The 17,608-nt window shown below is 44.7% G+C and overlaps 1 protein-coding gene across 1 annotated transcript in view; it reads left to right on the top strand.

Moving 5' to 3' along the window:
- Positions 1 to 2,754: 2,754 nt before the first annotated feature.
- The window catches only part of LOC103773077 (anthrax toxin receptor 1-like), a gene marked incomplete at its 3' end in the record, with an annotated part of 58,177 nt that continues 43,323 nt past the window's right edge, over positions 2,755 to 17,608 (top strand). Inside the window, exons 1-5 of the mRNA XM_008940431.1 lie at positions 2,755 to 2,943; positions 3,208 to 3,344; positions 4,382 to 4,579; positions 13,634 to 13,705; positions 14,416 to 14,487. Of these exons, the coding sequence (XP_008938679.1) occupies positions 2,755 to 2,943; positions 3,208 to 3,344; positions 4,382 to 4,579; positions 13,634 to 13,705; positions 14,416 to 14,487 (668 nt within the window). The remainder of the gene's footprint in view (positions 2,944 to 3,207; positions 3,345 to 4,381; positions 4,580 to 13,633; positions 13,706 to 14,415; positions 14,488 to 17,608) is intronic.

Here is a 17,608-nt window from a genome sequence, read left to right as displayed (position 1 = left end):
ATTCTATGATTCTATGATTCTTCCAAAGAAAGCCTCCAAGGGGCAACAAGATGAGTCAGACAGTGCAAACCAAACAACGCTGTAGGATCTATTTCTAAACCCTGTGGGATTATGAGACGTGCAGTCAATAAATTGGAATCTTTCATTCTGTGCCACTCTGCTCCCTCCTGATGGACACCTGTGCTTATCATTCTGCTTTAAAACTAGGGCAAACCCAACCACAAAAGATCCTAGTATACATTTCAACCAGGAGAGCTTCACCCGTGCTGTCCCCACATTCACCTGCTCGGTGTGCGAGGTGTGTCTCTAGGGAATTGTTGCTACCTTAGACCAAATGTTTTCAGGATCTGTGTGGCTTCCTGGCTCCAAGGGGTTAAGGGCTGCCCTCTAAGGACCTGCTCAAACTGAACAGACTCCTAAGGAGAAGGACGAGTTGGGATTTGTGTGAGTCTCAGGGCACTGAGAACATGGACATCCGTGCTGTGCTTTGGACTTGGTCATTAGAGCATTCGGAGCTGTAACCTCAGGGCCACACAAAACCCTTGTAGCCCAGTGCTTGCATTCAAGAGGGGAGGTCAAATCCAGTTTCAGAAATGCTGAAAAGCAGAAGCCCCTCATGATTTCCTCAACATTTGCTCCACACTCAGGGTCAGGGGGCACCAGCCTGACTGTCTTTGCCCCAGCTCAATTGTAGAGGAAGAGACCACCAATGAGAGAGGATGCCCCTCAGAGTAGACTGGGCTTAGTTTGGTCCAGCTCCCAGGGAATGTAGAAACACACTTTCAGATGTGCTGCAAGGATGCTCTGGCTCTGGCAAAGCACTTGGAGATACTTAAAGGCAAACCAAAGCAAGGCACATGCAACACTGAGGAGAGGAGGGAAGGCTGCTGGGAAGGGCACGGCATTAGTACACAGCCATAGTTCTTTCGGCACTAAGGCAAGGGACAACAGCTCCTCTGGCTGCACTCCCTGCTCCCAGGCAGCTTTAAGCACAAAGTACAAACAGGGTTTGGAAAACAATTGCATGGCCACCTCAGGTTAGGGCACAGCTGTTCCTCATGCTGTATTTTCATAGAATCATAGAATGTCTGGGCTGGAAGGGACCTCCAAAGGTCACCTAGTCCAACCCCCATGCAGTAAGCAGGGACATCTCCAACTAGGTCAAGCTGCTCACAGCCTCATCAAGCCTGACCTTGCACGTCCCCAGGGATGGGGCACCCGTGCACGTCCCCGGGGTGGGGGCCCCCACTGCTTCTCTGGGCAGCCTGTTCCAGTGATCTACCACTCTCATATTAAAGAACTTTTTCCTATGGTGTAGCCAAATTTCCCCTTTCCTAGCCTAAAGCCATTACCCCTCGTCCTGTCCCTAGAAACCCCTGTGAATAGTCCCTCCCCTGCTTTCCTGTAGCCCCTCTCAGGCACTGGAAGGTCGCTGTAAGGTCCCCCCAGAGCCTCCTCTTCTCCAGGCTGAACAGCCCCAACTCCCTCAGCCTGTCCTCACAGCAGAGCTGCTCCAGCCCTCAGAGCATTTCTGTGACTCTCCTCTGGACATGCTTCAGCAGGGTGTCTACTTCATCTACTCCAGGTGAGGTCTCCCCAGGGCAGAGCAGAGGACAGGATCACCTCTGTCCATCTGCTGGCCATGCATCTTTTGATGCAGCCCAGGATGGGATTGGCCTTCTGGGCTGCCATTGTGCACTTGAGGGACACCATTTGTCACTTTTGCCCAGCTAGACATTGAGCCATTGACCACGACTCTCTGGGTGTGGCCATCCAGCCAGTTCCTTATCCACTGAATAGTCCACCCATCAAACCCACATCTCTCCAACTTAGAAAAGAGGGCGTTATGGGGGACGGTGTCAAAGGCCATTGCCAAGTCAAGATAGATGTTGTCCAGAGCTCTTCCCTTGCCCACCAGTGCAATTTCTTCATTGTAGAAGGCCACCAGGTCAGTTAGGCAGGACTTGTCCCTGGCAAAGCCATGCTGGCTCTCTCGAATCACCTCCCTGTCCTCCATGTGCCTCAGCATTTCTTCTAGGAGGATCTGCTCCGTGATCTTCCCTGGCACAGAGGTGAGGCTGACAGGGTGGCAGTTCCCAGGGTCTTCCTTTCTACCCTTTTTATAAATAGGGGTGATGTTTCCTTTCTTCCAGTCACTAGGGACCTCACCTGACTGCCAGGACTTTTCAAATATTATGGACAGTGGCTTGGCAACTGCATCAGCCAATTCCTTCAGTACATCTTGTCGGGTCCCGTGGACTTGTGACTGTTCAGGTTCCTCAGGTATTCATGAACCTTGTCCTCACTGACTGTGGGAGGGACTTCGTCTTGCTGGTCCCTGCTCAGTGGGCCATCCACTTGACAGCTGTGAGGAGAGAATCTGCCTCCGAAGACTGAAACAAAAAAGTTGTTCAGGACCTCGGCCTTCTCCTCATCTGTTGTTACTGGTTTTTGCCTCGTGGAGTTAATAGAAGGAACAACACCTTGTCATCTGTACACTTAGCCCAGCACTGCTCTTCAGGCAGAGGTTACAGGCACACGCAGAGTTAGCAGCCCTTGTTACTAAAGCGTGTGGAACAAGCTCCTGTCACCAGAGGAATAACACCACACAGACTTTACGTGTTGCAGCAGGGGCCAATAAAGTCAAAGCGGGACAAAGTCAGAGCAAAGCAAGAGACAAGGGAGTTACAGCTCCCTTGAAAAGCTGGAGCAACCCCGGGAAGAAAAAAGCCTCTTCTGCCACTGGGTGTCAGCATGGAGTTACAGGTTGTCTGGTTGGCTTGTGAAGGCACCCAACTCATCCCCGGGTTGTCCTACACCGCAGCAGACCGTGTAGTGCTGCTGAGACTAGCAGAGCTCTGCTGCGTCACACCGTTGGAAGACAGGGCCAGGGAATTTAAGGACATGTCTACACAGACGACAGGGAATAAGTCCTGTACAGTGGTAAGACAGCTGTGATAACAGCATTGGTCAGGGCAGGCAGTTTGTGACATCCTACCTAGTTTGTTTGCTGAGCACAGAGAGGCGTGGGAGGGGAGCACCTGCACTGCTCTAGTCACCAGTGCCTGACTACTCGCCTCTCCAGAGGCTTCCACTTCTGTTAAAAGTCTTTCGTGGGGATGTTTGCCATTTTCTCTTGAAGCCTGTCCTGATGGATTTCCTGGCCTTTCCTTGGATTTTTTGCTTTTGCTAAGATTTTTTTTTAAGGACAAATTTAACTCTTTAAGCAATGAAGAACCACTTGAAAGCCTTATTGAAAATCCCTTCCTCCCCAGTCAGAAACCCGACCTGGTGTCAACCTCCTCACGTAATGCAGCCCCTGAAGCTGCTCCAGTCATCAGCAGGTAGAGCTGGGAGAAGAGCTGTGTTGCTACAGTCTGAAGGGGCTTTGAGAGGGAAGACCATGAGTCCCTGCCCCTGGGTTCTTTAGTTTAGCTCTTGGTGAAGTACGGGTCTGCTCTCACTGGGGAATGTTTTTGCTTTTGAAAAGTCCTGCTCAGGCTCTGGAGCTTGTGCTGCTGCTCGTGGAAGGGGACTGAAAACTTGAGTGTAGCTGAAGTTACATTTCTCCGCAAGTTTTCTTGGAAAAAGGGAGGTTTTAGGAACTAGTGGATGCAGTTAGTTTGCCAAGGATGGTAGGAGGGGTAATTCTGTTTCACAGGTGCAGATGTTGGTTGATACTTCTCAGGACTGAGAAAATACAAGGGATGTAACCTGGCATGGCTTATCACCTTGCCTTCTGTGAAGCCATTCCAAGTTGTTAAAAGTCTTTAAACTCGGATGTTGTCTACGTGGGAAAAAAAAGGTATCTCTGCATAGTGGTGTGTGACTGCTCTAAGGCAATTGCTTCCATGTTCATACCTAAAGCTGCTGTGGTACGTGTTTAGTATGCCCAGTGCAGGAATGATTTGCTTAAAACCAGAGACTCCAGCCAGCTGCAGTTTTCACCACAAGGTGTCATTCTCTGAGCTGTTTTTTGCTAGGGAAAAATAAAACTTACTATCCTTAATAATAACAATGATAATTGGGGGGGGATAGACATGACGACACACACTTCAACCCTCCCTGTATTTTGTGAAGTCTATGACAAAGAAAGATTTGTTAGGAGGCTGCTGCTTCTCTTGCAAAGTAATGGTGCTGTTTTCAGAGGAGCTGCAAGTGAGACTGAGGGTCAAGTCCCTTTAAAAAAAAAAAAAAGTGAAATACAGTATTGTGCATCTTGAAATCTGAAACCAAGAAACAGAAGTGCAAGGGAAACAAGGGGGAAAGCCTTGCAGTTCCTGAGGACAACCATTGCTAGTGGAGTTTTAAGGAATAAAATACCCATCTGTACATTTAAAGCTCATTGAATGGCTTTTGTGGATAAACTTGTGAAATAAAGGAGCTTTGGACGAAGAGGTTTCTTTTTCTCCTCCTCTCTGGATATAATGGCCATTACAAAGGAAAGCATCTTGCGATTTGGCTTCACATGTCTCTTCCTAGCAACTTTCATGCTAGCCTGTGATGGACAAGGTGGAAAGAAAGAGAACGGTGGTCCTGCCTGTTACGGAGGATTTGATTTGTATTTCATTCTAGACAAGTAAGTCAGTTCTACTCTCTTCTTTTTCAAGTCTTTGTCTAGGCTTGAACTGGAAATGGCATATACTGATACTGAGGAGGTATTCTTTGGATTTTGGTTTTGTAGAACTCACTGTGTCCCCAAGGGACCTGTAAAACTCCTTACTACTGGCTTTGGTTTTGTTGTGGTAAATTCCTTGGTAGGTCTATTATAGAATTCCATTGTTCTCTGCAAATTAAGCTGTTATAAATTTTGCTGTGGGTGGTATAGAAGCTTTATTGTGTACTTAACTTCCTAGTTTGTTTAAAGAATGGTTGGGAGAAGGGCAGCACCCTGATCACGTCTGGTTTCCCTATGAAGAGTGGAGGTTGAGGTACTCATGCAAGCAGGGGTTGGAGAGTTACCATTGCAAGCATTCATCTGCAGCTGAAGCTGTGGGGGGATCCTCACCTGCCTGGAGGTCTGCTGCTGTACTTCTTGCTGCTGGGCTCAGGGTGTTCTAGGGCAAGTAAAGACTGGTGGCTCTGAGAGGTGGCTGCTCCCTTTGAAAGGGTCTAGTTTTGGCCCTTGTGATGGAAAACAGTTAGAATGCCTTATTTGAAGAGAGCTTTATTTCTTCTACCCTGAGTCACATTTCCTTTGTCTCCTGTTAATCAAACGTGTATTTTGATGGCTCAGTTTTGTCTGTACAGAAGATAACTTCCTACCTCACTTTTCTCATCACTAATTATGATAGTGTCATCTTCTTGGCACTGGTAAGTTTGCCTCTTTACAGGCCTTCAGATTGTGGATGGAGAAACAGATATATGCTGAGCTTCTGAAAGTTTCTTTCTGAAGCAAAACAACAATTTACAAAAACATATGAAAAAGTACTAGGTAAAATGATCCTTCTCATTTTCTTGATTAAGAGTAGTTAACTGGAACCAAAGGTTTGGAAATGCTGGAGAATGCGAGTGCCAGAGCCATGGTACTGACATTATTAACTGTAAATTTCAGAGACAGGAAAGTATTTGCAAGTTGCCAGAAGTGCTCCCAGATGAAGCTTTCTGACTCTTGAGTGTTTTGCAGTAGCTCCCACATTCCATTAGTATAAATAGCTTGGAATTACATAACACTTTATTACAAAATACTGGATAAAATATAAAACTGAGACACTGGATATTTTATTTTGCCAGTTGTTCTAATGCTCCAGGAGAAAGGTGGGGTTTTTGTACTTTATTCACTGGAAATATCTACCTGTCTAATGCATTTTGTTGCTTTGGCTGTTCAGTTATTGGCTGGGACACTTTCATTGCCATATATAAAACAAAGAAACAACAAAAAGCTGCAGACAGCTTTTCCAAACTGCATTTCCCTGAAAGTTGAAGGAGAATTGCAGATTTTCTTAAGTCTGATGAATGTACTGTGTTATATCTTAGAGATAATGGAATTTTAACAGCCATTATGTCAAGTTCTATTCTATCCTGTTACTAAAAGGCATGAATTTCTAAGCTTGCTTGAGGGATTATGAATCTGGGGGGAAATACAAAGCCTGGCACAAACTTTAAACTAGGCAGGCTTACCTCAGTGTATGTATCAAGGTATCCAACAAGTCAGAAAAATCTGCCTCTGACAGTCACAGGATTCCTGTTTCTGGGATTTTTCTGGTGCAGGGTCTGATGTTAAAATGTGCTTGGTCTCCAGTGGAATTTGGAGGAGTTATGATCTTTCAGCTACTAATAAACTGTGGACTAATTGTCTTTGAGGAGGCTGATGGGACTCTTACTGTGGTGGAATAGTTTATCCCATATCCTTTATATTTAAAACTTTCTTTTATTCCTCAGATGTTAATCTTAGTTCTAAAAAACTTGCTTCTTATTTACCCTGGGTTTTTTTACCCTTCTAATCGTTTAGGGAATGTTCTCAAAAATGCTGCTGAAGTCCTGAGCATGGAGAGAGGTGATGCCTATAGGTGACTTCACACAAACTATGAAATTATAATAATAGAATCAGGGCTTACTGATTTGCTTTGAAATGGCTCCAAAAGTTATTTAAAATTATTGAAAGTGATAAATGACACTGAAGCAGGAGAGATTAAGATTCTGAAACATGAAACATTAATTTCAGTGGTGGAAGGAAGCCATTGAAATATTAAGCAACTTATTTTTCATCCCTTTCTGGGATGAAAGAAGTGATGTAAAAATAATAAACACAGCTCTGGAAATCACCAGTGCTGGAGCCCTCTACTGACCCTTTTGCCTCAGCACATGGTTGGATTTAGTGACTATTTAGTCCATTTAGCACCCTCGGTGTGTGCTGCTTGCAGGACACGCTCCAGCTGCTGCACAATGCGCAGTCCATGTCACAGTGCTGGCTCTTGAAGCCATGACTTCTGGCCACAAGAAGCCCCTTCAAAGTGAGCACATAACCCGCTGGGGAAGGGGCTTGTGTTGCAGGCTGCTCTCATGACGTGGTGCTCCTGCTCCCTGCAGTGTTCTCCTGAGGAGAGTCCTGCAAACCTGATGAGTGAACTGCTGAAGGGAAACCAGGTTTCTTGCAGCCATCTGCAGACAGCTGGAGACATAACTCCCTGCAGATGGCATGCTCAGAGAACCTGAATCAAATCTCCCATTTCTCATGGTCATGAAGTAGAAGAAAATCCATCATTCAGCCACCCAGAAATAACCCTGTTATGGTATGCAGCCTTGATGTGCATGTAACACAGAAAAGCTTGAATGATACCAGATATGTTGCTGGGTTACAACCACGTCCTTGGTCTCTCTGCATGCACCTGGATGTTCCAAGAGTTCTCCCACAGCTTAGGTGGCTAAGAGAAGGTTAGAAGAGAAGGTAGAGAAAGCCTTTCATGCTGTGACCGTCGGACCTCGGGCTGGCAGAGCTGTGTTATAAAACTGATGCAAAGACACCCCAGAGGACTGTGGTTCAAGTTGGGCAAACTCCTTGCCAGGTAAAACTGAAGTTGTCATGATGTTGTTGGTGCAGTGCTCCAACTTTGGAGGAAACTCTGGCTGGCCACCTCTCTTTGAGTATTGTTGCGTGACATGCACTAAACTGAAAAGGACAAAGTTTGTGCTACACACACACGAACGCTTAACTTGAAATGCTGAGCTGCCTGAAAGCAGGTTCAATGAAGGAATTGCATTTGTATTGTTTAAGACTGGATTCATCCATTTCTCTTGTGCTTTGGTAGAAGAAATAAAGGTGGGGAGGGCTAGAACCCAAGCTGTGTGCTGTTCAGAGTACAGTTGCATGCTATTTGCTATGTAGTTCATATGCAGACTCTAGTCACACAGGGTGCTGAGCATCTCACAGTGGAAGTCATGCTAAGATAGGCCCAGTGTTGTGGAAGGTACAGCCAGCTTATCCTGAGAGGACTGCTGAGGGAGATGATCCTAGATGGCATGTGCTTTGGGTTACTGTGGTGCTGAGGGGTTTCATGGGCTGAGGCTTCCACAGACTGAATGGTAGCAAAACACAGGGCAGAATAGGGTGCCAAAGAATTTACAGCCTGGATATGAGATAACATGTAGGGCATTCATTGAGAAGGAAGAATGAGGAAGAAGTGAGATGCTGGTAAAAAAGCAAATGTTTGGTTTTGCTGACATTGTCTAGTTATTCTAAAAACATCATCCGTGTCACTAATTAGTGAAGACTATGACCCACCCTCTAAGTGACATGGTCTCCACTGCTGCAGGGTGTAAACACCTCCCATGAGTGCAGCTGGAACGTTTAGAGGCAGCTCCCAGATTAATATATTTGCAGGTAGGGAAGAAGGAGTAACAATGAACAGGTCTTAGTAGTCTGTTGCTGTGTCTGTATCAAAAGGTGTTGTTTCCTATGCCCTTGCATGGTATGTGCAAATAGGACTTATTTTATACCCATGTGCAGAGAACACACGAGGAGCTGTACATGTGTGAAAGAAAACCTGGCTCTAGCAGATCCTTGGCAAAATAAAGGAAGTAATCCAAGCTGTTTCCTGTGATCCCTTTGTTATTTAGCCAGACAGCTGATCTATTTTTAACTGGTTGTATGAAACTGAAATTCCTGCTCTAGAGAGGCCAAGAGTTGTTTCTTTGAATTTAGCTTTAGTAGCTGTAGTTGCCATGGCTTAAGCAGGACTAAGTCCAGGTTTACACTCAGGAGTGTGGAAGAACATAGGGGCCATGGTGGGATGGAATGCAGACAGACACTCTGCATCACCAGGCAGGCAGACCGACCTACATGAGCCACTTCTGGCAGCAGTGACTCCTCCCAGGGGAAATGTGAGCTGACCACAGGACCCTTACAGAGCTGAACAGTATTCTAGCTGCGCTAAGCTGAAGCAATACAAGCCTGGAGTAGGTACTGGTAAAACTTATTGTCTGCAGAAACAGTTTCAAAATCATCTCTGATCTTTGTTGACTTAGTGATTCCTTGATTGTTTTTCTGGAATCAAGGAGCAGTGTGTGCTGTTTGTTCAGATGGAAGGGGGTTGCAAAGGTATGGAGACGTAGTTTATCTTTTAGGCTGAGGCTTGAGGGATGTTGACCAAGGCAGGGTGGAGAAATTTGTGCATTCTTGTGTCTTTTTCCTTGTTGCCTGAAGGAACATAATTAACTCCTAAGTCTGCTGTAGGCATGCAAAAGCAAGGAGCTGAGTTAGTATGTGAAATCCATGCCAGCCAAGACATGTGTGGATGTTTTTACCAGTGGTGAAGGTAAGGTTAACTCTTCAGCTGACTGTGGTTGACTGTTCAGTGGATGGGAGCTACCTTACATCCAGGATTGTGTGCACAACTCTGCAATCTATCTGCTCCTTGACAGAAATTCTGTCCATGGCTACATGTGTATTATTTGGGGGTTTTTTATGTATCCCCTGCCAAGCAGGAGAAGAAAAAATATTCTTGGAGAGTGATTTGGCTTAGAGGTTTATCCTGCTCTGAACTGGACCTTTCTAGACCCTTTAACCTCAAATGTTTGACAGTGTCTCTAGTGAGCTCTCATGTGAAGTGTGGCAGAAGACAGAGTGTTTCCTCACAGAACTGCATCACCTCTAACAACTTTTTGTTAGGTAGTGTTCTCAAAACCCCTCCTGAAGTATTTTGAAAGACAAAGGACCCTTTTCGGCTCATTTGTGTTCTTTTTAAAGACCTCAATAAAAAGATGCTGCAAAACTTCTTGAGTCAATCCTTCCTCTGACAACTACTGAGACTTCTTGATGTTAGTCCAAAACTGGAAGTTTAAGGAGAATTTGGATCAACATCAGTCTCTGAATCAGATGTCTTCAAGTGCTTCCATCAGCTGTAAGTGCACATAACTGGGGTGAAGTCTTTGTATAAGAGTTTGTGGTCTTGATTCTGTTTTCTTCTAGCTTATGAATTAAATAAAACCATGGGTATTCTGAGCAGGTGCAATGGCAGAAATAGAAATGAGGAGTCTAAAAAGTGCAAGAAAGACAAACTGTAAGGAGGTTTGAGTTGCTGCAGCTTTGAGTTATGGTGCATCTAGTCACAGAGAGTAGGAGAAGAGCAGCTGCAGGAGGGCTGCAGGGTTTAGCCAGAGTGTGGCTCTCCAGGTCTGGAACCACAGGGCCATGTGGAGTGTCTCCCTCATCCTTGCATTTAGTTCAGATGTACAAAATGCCAGCACAGTTGACCACAGAATGTATCATTCTCTTGTAAAAGGGATAATTGTTTACTTAGTCGTCATTTCCATTTATTGGGCTTTTCTCCAGCAAGAGAATTTGGCATCCTCAGGATGAGTTTCTTCTTAAATTTCAAGTCCATAGCTTCAGCCTTTTCAGCTGCAAAGTGTTGACTCACTGATCATCTTGTTTCTCTTTGGGAATATGAAGCGATAACAATTTTAAATTTGTTTTTTATTTTCTTACAGTTAGGCTTTGGAAATACTTGTCCTCCTCAAGAGTTCTTGGCTTGCCTTATGAGAGGCTTTACAAGTGACAAGTGTCTTTTACTGCAGGGCTTCCAAACAACACAGCTGAAAGCTGTAGTGGTGAACTCTCTAAGCTTATGCTGTCTTTGGAAAATTTTTGTTGACTGCAAAATGTTTAGTTTTATTTGGTTTGCCCAGTTTATGCCAAGTGAAGGCTGTGAGAAGCCTGAAGTGTGTTTCAGAAGGCGTATTTTATGTATTAGAGGAATACTTTTTTCTAATGCAGACCTGGGCATTGGTAGACACTGACACCTGGGCTTGACTAGATGGAGAAATCAACAGCAAGCTGTTGAGCTGCAGATGGAAACTTGATGCCCTAGAAGGAACAATGTGTGGTCAGCAAAAGCGTGAGCATTTCAGCACCCTTTTATAGCTTGCTCTGGTACAGATGAAAAATAAATGGATTGCAGACTATTCCAGTTGCCCCACATCAGTGCCTTTGGAACTGAAAGCAGGAACTGTCCTCCTTTTGGGGAGCAGAGTGGGTTTGGTTTTATGATTATAGCAATGGAAAGGAGTTTCCTTAAAGTAAGTGTTTAACATTCTGCTGCACTTGAATACCAGGTTGTTCTTTTTGTTGTGTGGGAACTGCAGATGCCTGAAGGTTTTTTTTCTAAAGGGCGTAAAGATGGGACTGTTGGCAAGAGAATAGAGTGAGGGTGATGAAGGGGAGGAGGTACAGCAGGAGCTGAACCCACACTGGTGTGAAGAATTATAAACACTGCTTACCTGAAAAAACTGCCCAAGTGATTTAAGACCAGTGGAGCAACAGCTGCAAAGGCAAACTCTGAAAACAGGATGCACCATTGACTTACTGACTGGCACGTTGTTGGACTGAGCTACTGGGTTTGTTCTGGTAAAGGCTGTTTTCAAACAATGCACGACTTCTCAGAGCTGTGGCAAATTGCAGGAGTTTATGTGATGACCTAGATACCGAGATCTCATTTCCAGCTGCCCTGCTGCAATAGTAATTTTAAGTGGCGGACAACTTTTGTTTAGAGGAGAAGAAATAACCACACTTTTACAGGCCAATGCAGCTTCTAGGACAGTGTCCTGTTGCAAGTGGGGGCTAGCTAGAGCTGCTGCATTGGCAGAGGCTGAGAGCAAATTCTTCCCTTAACATAAAGTGGCTGGGGAGGGTTGATTAGGGTGTGCTTTTGGAAGGGTCCTAGATTCACATTGTGCTACCAGATGGTTCAGAAGACATGAGAAACTTCAATGAACTGTTCTTCTTCTGAGAGGTGGATATATTGTTTAAAGCAACATACTTTTCTCTGTAGGAGGTATTAATTGGTTTACAGTTAACAAAGCCTTGTCTTCATGTCTTCTGGGGACTGATATCACCACTGCTATAAAGTCGAGTGTTTCTTTTATGCCTCACCATATAAAGAAGACAAATACTTATTTTCCAGACTGATTCTTGGAAATTATTTGGGCTATTTGGCATTGATGAGACTGCAGTGCCTTTCATATTCCAGGTCTCAGAGTTATTCCAGTTGCACCTGGGACTGAGCTTTGTGTGTCTGTGCTCTAAGAGTTTGCAGTCTGGATGCAGTGAGGGTTAAATTTCTTGTTTGAAAGCAAGTCCTGATGTACACGACCCTTCATCTGTTACAAGGCAGCGATTTTCCCACTGTCTGTGTGGTTTAGGTAGTTTATCAAGACCCTTGGTGTTGGCGTTTCCTTGGTCTCCTCTGACACACATTTCCATGGAGAATAGTAATGATTTCAAACCCTGGTCTGATGAAAGGAGAACCAAGAAGTGATCTAGTGCTATTAGTGTCTGTGTATGATTATGTCTCCTCTGCAATCTGTCCCTTACACTCATGGACAAAAGGGGGGTGCCTGGAAGGATATCTTTTAAGGGGTGCATTTGGTATCAGGTCCTTTGTGCAATGAGAGCCAGAGCATTTGCTGTTTTCCCAGATGGACCATATGCTCTCCTGCCTGTGCAAGGGCTCTCACTGCATGTCATCCAAGGTTGTCCTTGGACAAATTTGGGTCACACACAGAAAGAAAAGCTATCACGGAGGGAGGGAGTGAGGCCAAGGTTTTTACCAAATGGCTGTAAATGAAAGCCAGATGTGGGGGGATAGGGAAGGGCTCTCGTGTGCCCTGCACAGTGTGGTTCTGCATGCTTGCTGTGCTGCTGGGAAGTGAAGTCATGCTGCTTGCAGCCAGGCTGGGCTTGGCTGCACCAGGTATACAGTACCTGGGTGAGTCTCTTCGTGGCTGTTCATATCTTTTGTGCTCTCAGATCTAAGGTAGAACAGTCAGGTCAGATGCCTTTGCTTCCTGTGAAGAGAAAAAACATCTCAAATGTTCATCTTCCCTCAGGCTGCAGACCAATGACATTTGTATTAAAGCCAGAATGGCTTTTTCCCCTGTAAATATGTTTAATTGTTTTCAATTAATTAAGTTAGTGATGACATATTTATTTTCCAGCTCTAGGAAGGATTTTTTTTCCAATATTAATATTTCTGCATTCATAGAAGTGTTTATGCCAGAAGGGTATTTAGCACTGAAAGATTCTGATTAACCTGATTTTTTTCCCAGTTCTTACAACATAAAGAAGAAAAATCCAATCCCATTGTAGTCCATGGTTTGTTTCCCTGAGAGCAAAATTAGGGGGTTTTGCCTTTAACTGAGGTGTGAAAGAAATAACCAGAACAGTCAAGATGTGGATTTAAGGTGTTTTACTTTTTGTAGTCTCCAGCACAGTGGAATTGCTAAAGTTTAATAATCTATTCCTCCAACTGCACTTTATTCTCAAAATACACTCAAGCTAAAAGCTCTGCATAATGGTGTGGCAAGTGAGCTGGTGGAATTAATCTCAGATACTCTGCAGAGGGACAGGTCTTCACGCAGGGTTTATTTGCTTAAGGCTGTGCTAAAGGTCTGGTGTAGCTGCCATATGTTATTGCCAAGTGTAGCCTCAAACACTTGCCTGGAGTGTAAACTTGTTTTTCAAAGTTAAGTAGGAAATGTCAATTACAGTTTAATATATCTTCAAAGGAGGAATATGGACAGTGAGTGTTGCACAAAAAAGCATTACTAGCTGAGCAACGTACAGCAAAACGTTAGGCTGGGAAAACTGCAATCACAGCAATTAAACTAATATCTCCTGTAATAATTGCTTCCCTAGATCAGGAAGTGTCCTGCACCACTGGAATGAAATATATCATTTTGTGGAACACTTGGCCCACAAGTTCATAAGGTAAGAAGTGCTGCTTTGCAGAGCACCAGATGAGGAGGAGGGGTGTGTTTGCCAGGAGCTGGAGACCCTCTCTCAGCTGCACTCCAGTACTGCCTGCAGGTGCCAGTGCCCCAGGGCAGAGAGTTTCTTCTTGATGCTTTTCTCAGCTCATCCCACTGACTGCTTTTCTCTAGCTTTTTGTCATGAAGGAAATAGGAGTAGGTAAGCTAACTGTTCCTTTTTTTACTGCCTGACTTCCATGGACCACATTGTATTTTTGTGGGGAAGGAATCCTCTTGTTTGAGACTGCTGGGTACTGCCTGTGGTACAGAAGCTTGGGTCTGCAGGGAGAGGCCTGAGGCTGCAGCTTACAGGCACTGGATGCCTTGAGACTGGATGAAAAAATCCCCCAGGCCAGTGGGTGGAATATGCTATGACAAACATAATTAACCTTCCTTCACCTCTGTGGTGATACCAGGATGCATTTAAGCCTTTCTTCCTCAGAAATCCTAAGGTCATGATGCAAGTGCTATCTACATCTTTTAGGATTTCTCAATAGTTTGCCTTGACTAGGAAGGCTGAGGACAAACCACATTTTGCTGCTCAGTTCTGTCTTTCACCCTGTAGAGTTGTAATCCAGACAGTAGAGTGCCCTGCATGCTTGGTGTTATGCATACAGTAACTTCATGCTGGACCACCAAAATAATTTACTTTCTTTCTCCCCCATCCAGCCCCCAGCTGAGGATGTCCTTCATCGTTTTTTCAACTAGAGGGTCAATCCTAATGAGGTTGACAGAAGACAGGTAAGAAATTTAAAGGTGTACAGCAACTTTTGAGTCCTTGTAGCTTCCTTTGCCTTCCTTGCACCTTCCTTTGCCTTCCTTGCACCTTCCTTTGCCTTCCTTCCTCAGTGATTTCCAGTCCACTGTGAGCAATGTTGTGACACCTTCATCCATCTCAATTTATATGTCTCAGTTTAATTGTTTGAATCACCTGCCCATTTTCACATATGACATTCATTCTGCTAGAATGCATTAATGCCTCTTAAGGCAGAGGTTGTCTTCTTAATTTTAAGTTCTAAATGTCTTTCTGTCAGCAATTAGGACTTCAACTCAGACTGCTTCCATTGAGGGAGTCTGCCTTCCACAGATTTTCAGGCTTTTGTCAGAGAACAAGAGCCTTATTGCCTTTGAAACATCCTCAGGGAGTTTCTTCTGCAAACAAATAGGTGAAACTCCCTTCCCATAAAAATAAACTTGCAAGCCAAAGGTGGTAAACGTACTTGTGAGGTAGAGGTGAACACAATTTCTTAGGAGGTCTGACCCTTCATGTCTGTGCTATAGACAGTGTTTACTATGGATTGAAAGGGAGTAAAGTTTTTGGCAATGACAATTTGATTGCCACGTTTCTGAACCATGTTCCTGTCATCCCCCTGTAGATCCCCAAGTTAGTACCAGTAAAATCTATGGCATAGATTTTTTCTTTTTTCTCACTCTGACTTCAAGGAGAGCTGGATGAGGTCCTTTTACTGCTCTTGCTTCCTCTGCTAACTTCATTGCCACGTGGAACAAAAATATATGTAACACATGTGAAGGCAGTGTAAGTCAGCATGTGTTTTACATATTGAATGTCTATGAAATTGCATACCAGAGCAGCTACTATAGAGCAGTGAATAGGAAACCAGCCACTTTCCTGAGGAGTGTTCCACATACCAGCCTTGAAAAATGCCATTAAACCCTGCCAGCATAAGCACCTCTTGCTGCTTACTGCTACAAGAAGTAGAAAGAGAATTAGCCATACCTAACTGGGTGCCAGGGGAAAACCTGTTCCCTGCCTTTTTTTGTCTCACACCCTGTGAGCACACCCCATTGAAAAAATCTCAAGTCTGTTAAAGCTCTAAGTATGAGACTCAAGTGGAAATCTATTTAATTTTCAACGTTTTCATGTTGACTGGGAACAGGATATTGATATGGCATTAGACTAAAAGCCAGCTGCCTGGAGAGCTGCTCATCCTTACTGGAGGACTGACAAAAAGGTTGTGGGTTTCATGCTGGTGCTATAGTTAACACTGGCATCACTTAATGGAATAGTGGCAAAACCTTTTTCACCTTGCCCATGCCTCCCTGGGGTGTATCAGCATCTGAATGTGAAGACTGAGGGTGCTTAGCATCCTTTTTGAAAACACTGTGCCTCTAATGGGACTGAACTGACATATTTTAAACACCTTTGCTGTCTATTTTAAAATATCAGTGTTCACATTTGAAAAATAGTTCTGATGACAGGAAATGCTCTTGATTTTATATTCAGCCTTGTCTTGGTGTGTGCAAGGGTAGCTGAATGGAGGCAATATCTGTCTGTAGCCCACCTATGATAGACAGCTCAGTCTCTAACTCGTCTGGGAAACTGCAGGCATGGAGTGAGTTCTCTGAATGTTTGATAATGCAGTGTCAGTGTGGTCCTGCATGCAGTGACTTAATCTGTTTCCCATGAAGATTGTGGAGTTTGGTCAGAGATAAACCTCACACACTGTGGGCTTCTGCCTTGGTATTAAAGCTTCCAGAGTTTGGTCTGTGCAGCTCAGTGAAACAATAAAAGGGTGCCCACCCCATTTATGCCACAGCTGATCATGTTTGATAATGCAGTGTCAGTGTGGTCCTGCATGCAGTGACTTAATCTGTTTCCCATGAAGATTGTGGAGTTTGGTCAGAGATAAACCTCACACACTGTGGGCTTCTGCCTTGGTATTAAAGACTTCTAGCCTGTACTTGGCTTCCAGAGTTTGGTCTGTGCAACTCAGCTGATCTGTGACTGCACCTGGGATTTCTGAAAAAAATAGAAATAAATAGCCTGAATCATAATGAGCTATCAGGAAGGGCTTTAATCTTCAAGTCAGTTTGAACAAGGACTGAAGGTGTAATGTCCAAATAAACTGGAGTTGCCAGGGTGGTTTGAGATTTTGTCCTTTTTTGTGGCTGTTTGATTACATTTGTATAACCAGATCAGACAGCATAAATGAGGAAAGTGAGCCAGGTGCAAGGCAGCTGCTCTGCTTTGCCTCAGAAGTTTGACCAGTGTGTCATGGAGGCACACACAAAACAAGACAGCAGCCACTAGCACAAAACGGGGTGTATTGCAACCAAAGTTGCCCAGCACTCCTTCTGACAAAACAAGTTTGGCTGTCTGTTGGGAAGTTAACTACTACACAACTCATTTAAGGAAAGATGAACCCAAGTGGACATACAATCACACTTAAAGAGGAAACCTCCCACACAAGAGTGCCCAGGATATCACTTGCTCAAAGCAGGGGTGAGGCTCACACAGCCCACAGAGGTTTGAGCCATGGAAGTATCCTTGGACTGTGTCCAAGGGGAGGGTCCAACTGCCAAGACCACAACTCTGAGAAGAGCCAGCTCAACAGGTTCTTAGGCATTGCCCCATTTATACCCTGGTCATATACCCCCTGGGTAGGGTCCAGCCACTCAGACACCAGTGAGCAGATGTAGTTTAACAGAACTGCTCTGTCAGCCCTGGGGTTTTTTTGTCTGTTGGGGGAGGGGGAGTTGCACCTGCTACAGAGGGAATATTTATTTGGGAAGGACTGTATGGACATTGACCTAGGAGATGCTGCTTTTGTGATGCTTTGCCCAAGCCACAGGAACACTGGGACACATCTGCTCTATTTCCACTCCCTTAGAAAGGCTGTTTTGCCAATGACCAGGCCCAACACAAAGGATAACACCAGCAGAGAGATGAACCAATATGCAGACTGTATTGTAGACAGAAATGTTACTATGTGAATGACCGCCGGGGGTACAAACAAGTCAACAAGCTCAGACATGATCGACACCACCCCCAACGACCCCACAAACGACATGACCCGGCCCACAACAGGGGGTACAAACAGTGACCCGAGGGTGACCACAG

This window comes from Merops nubicus, unplaced genomic scaffold (assembly GCF_000691845.1).
Source record: "Merops nubicus isolate BGI_N331 unplaced genomic scaffold, ASM69184v1 scaffold9105, whole genome shotgun sequence".
NCBI lineage: Eukaryota > Metazoa > Chordata > Aves > Coraciiformes > Meropidae > Merops > Merops nubicus.
This window is presented reverse-complemented; position numbering and strand designations above follow the sequence as displayed.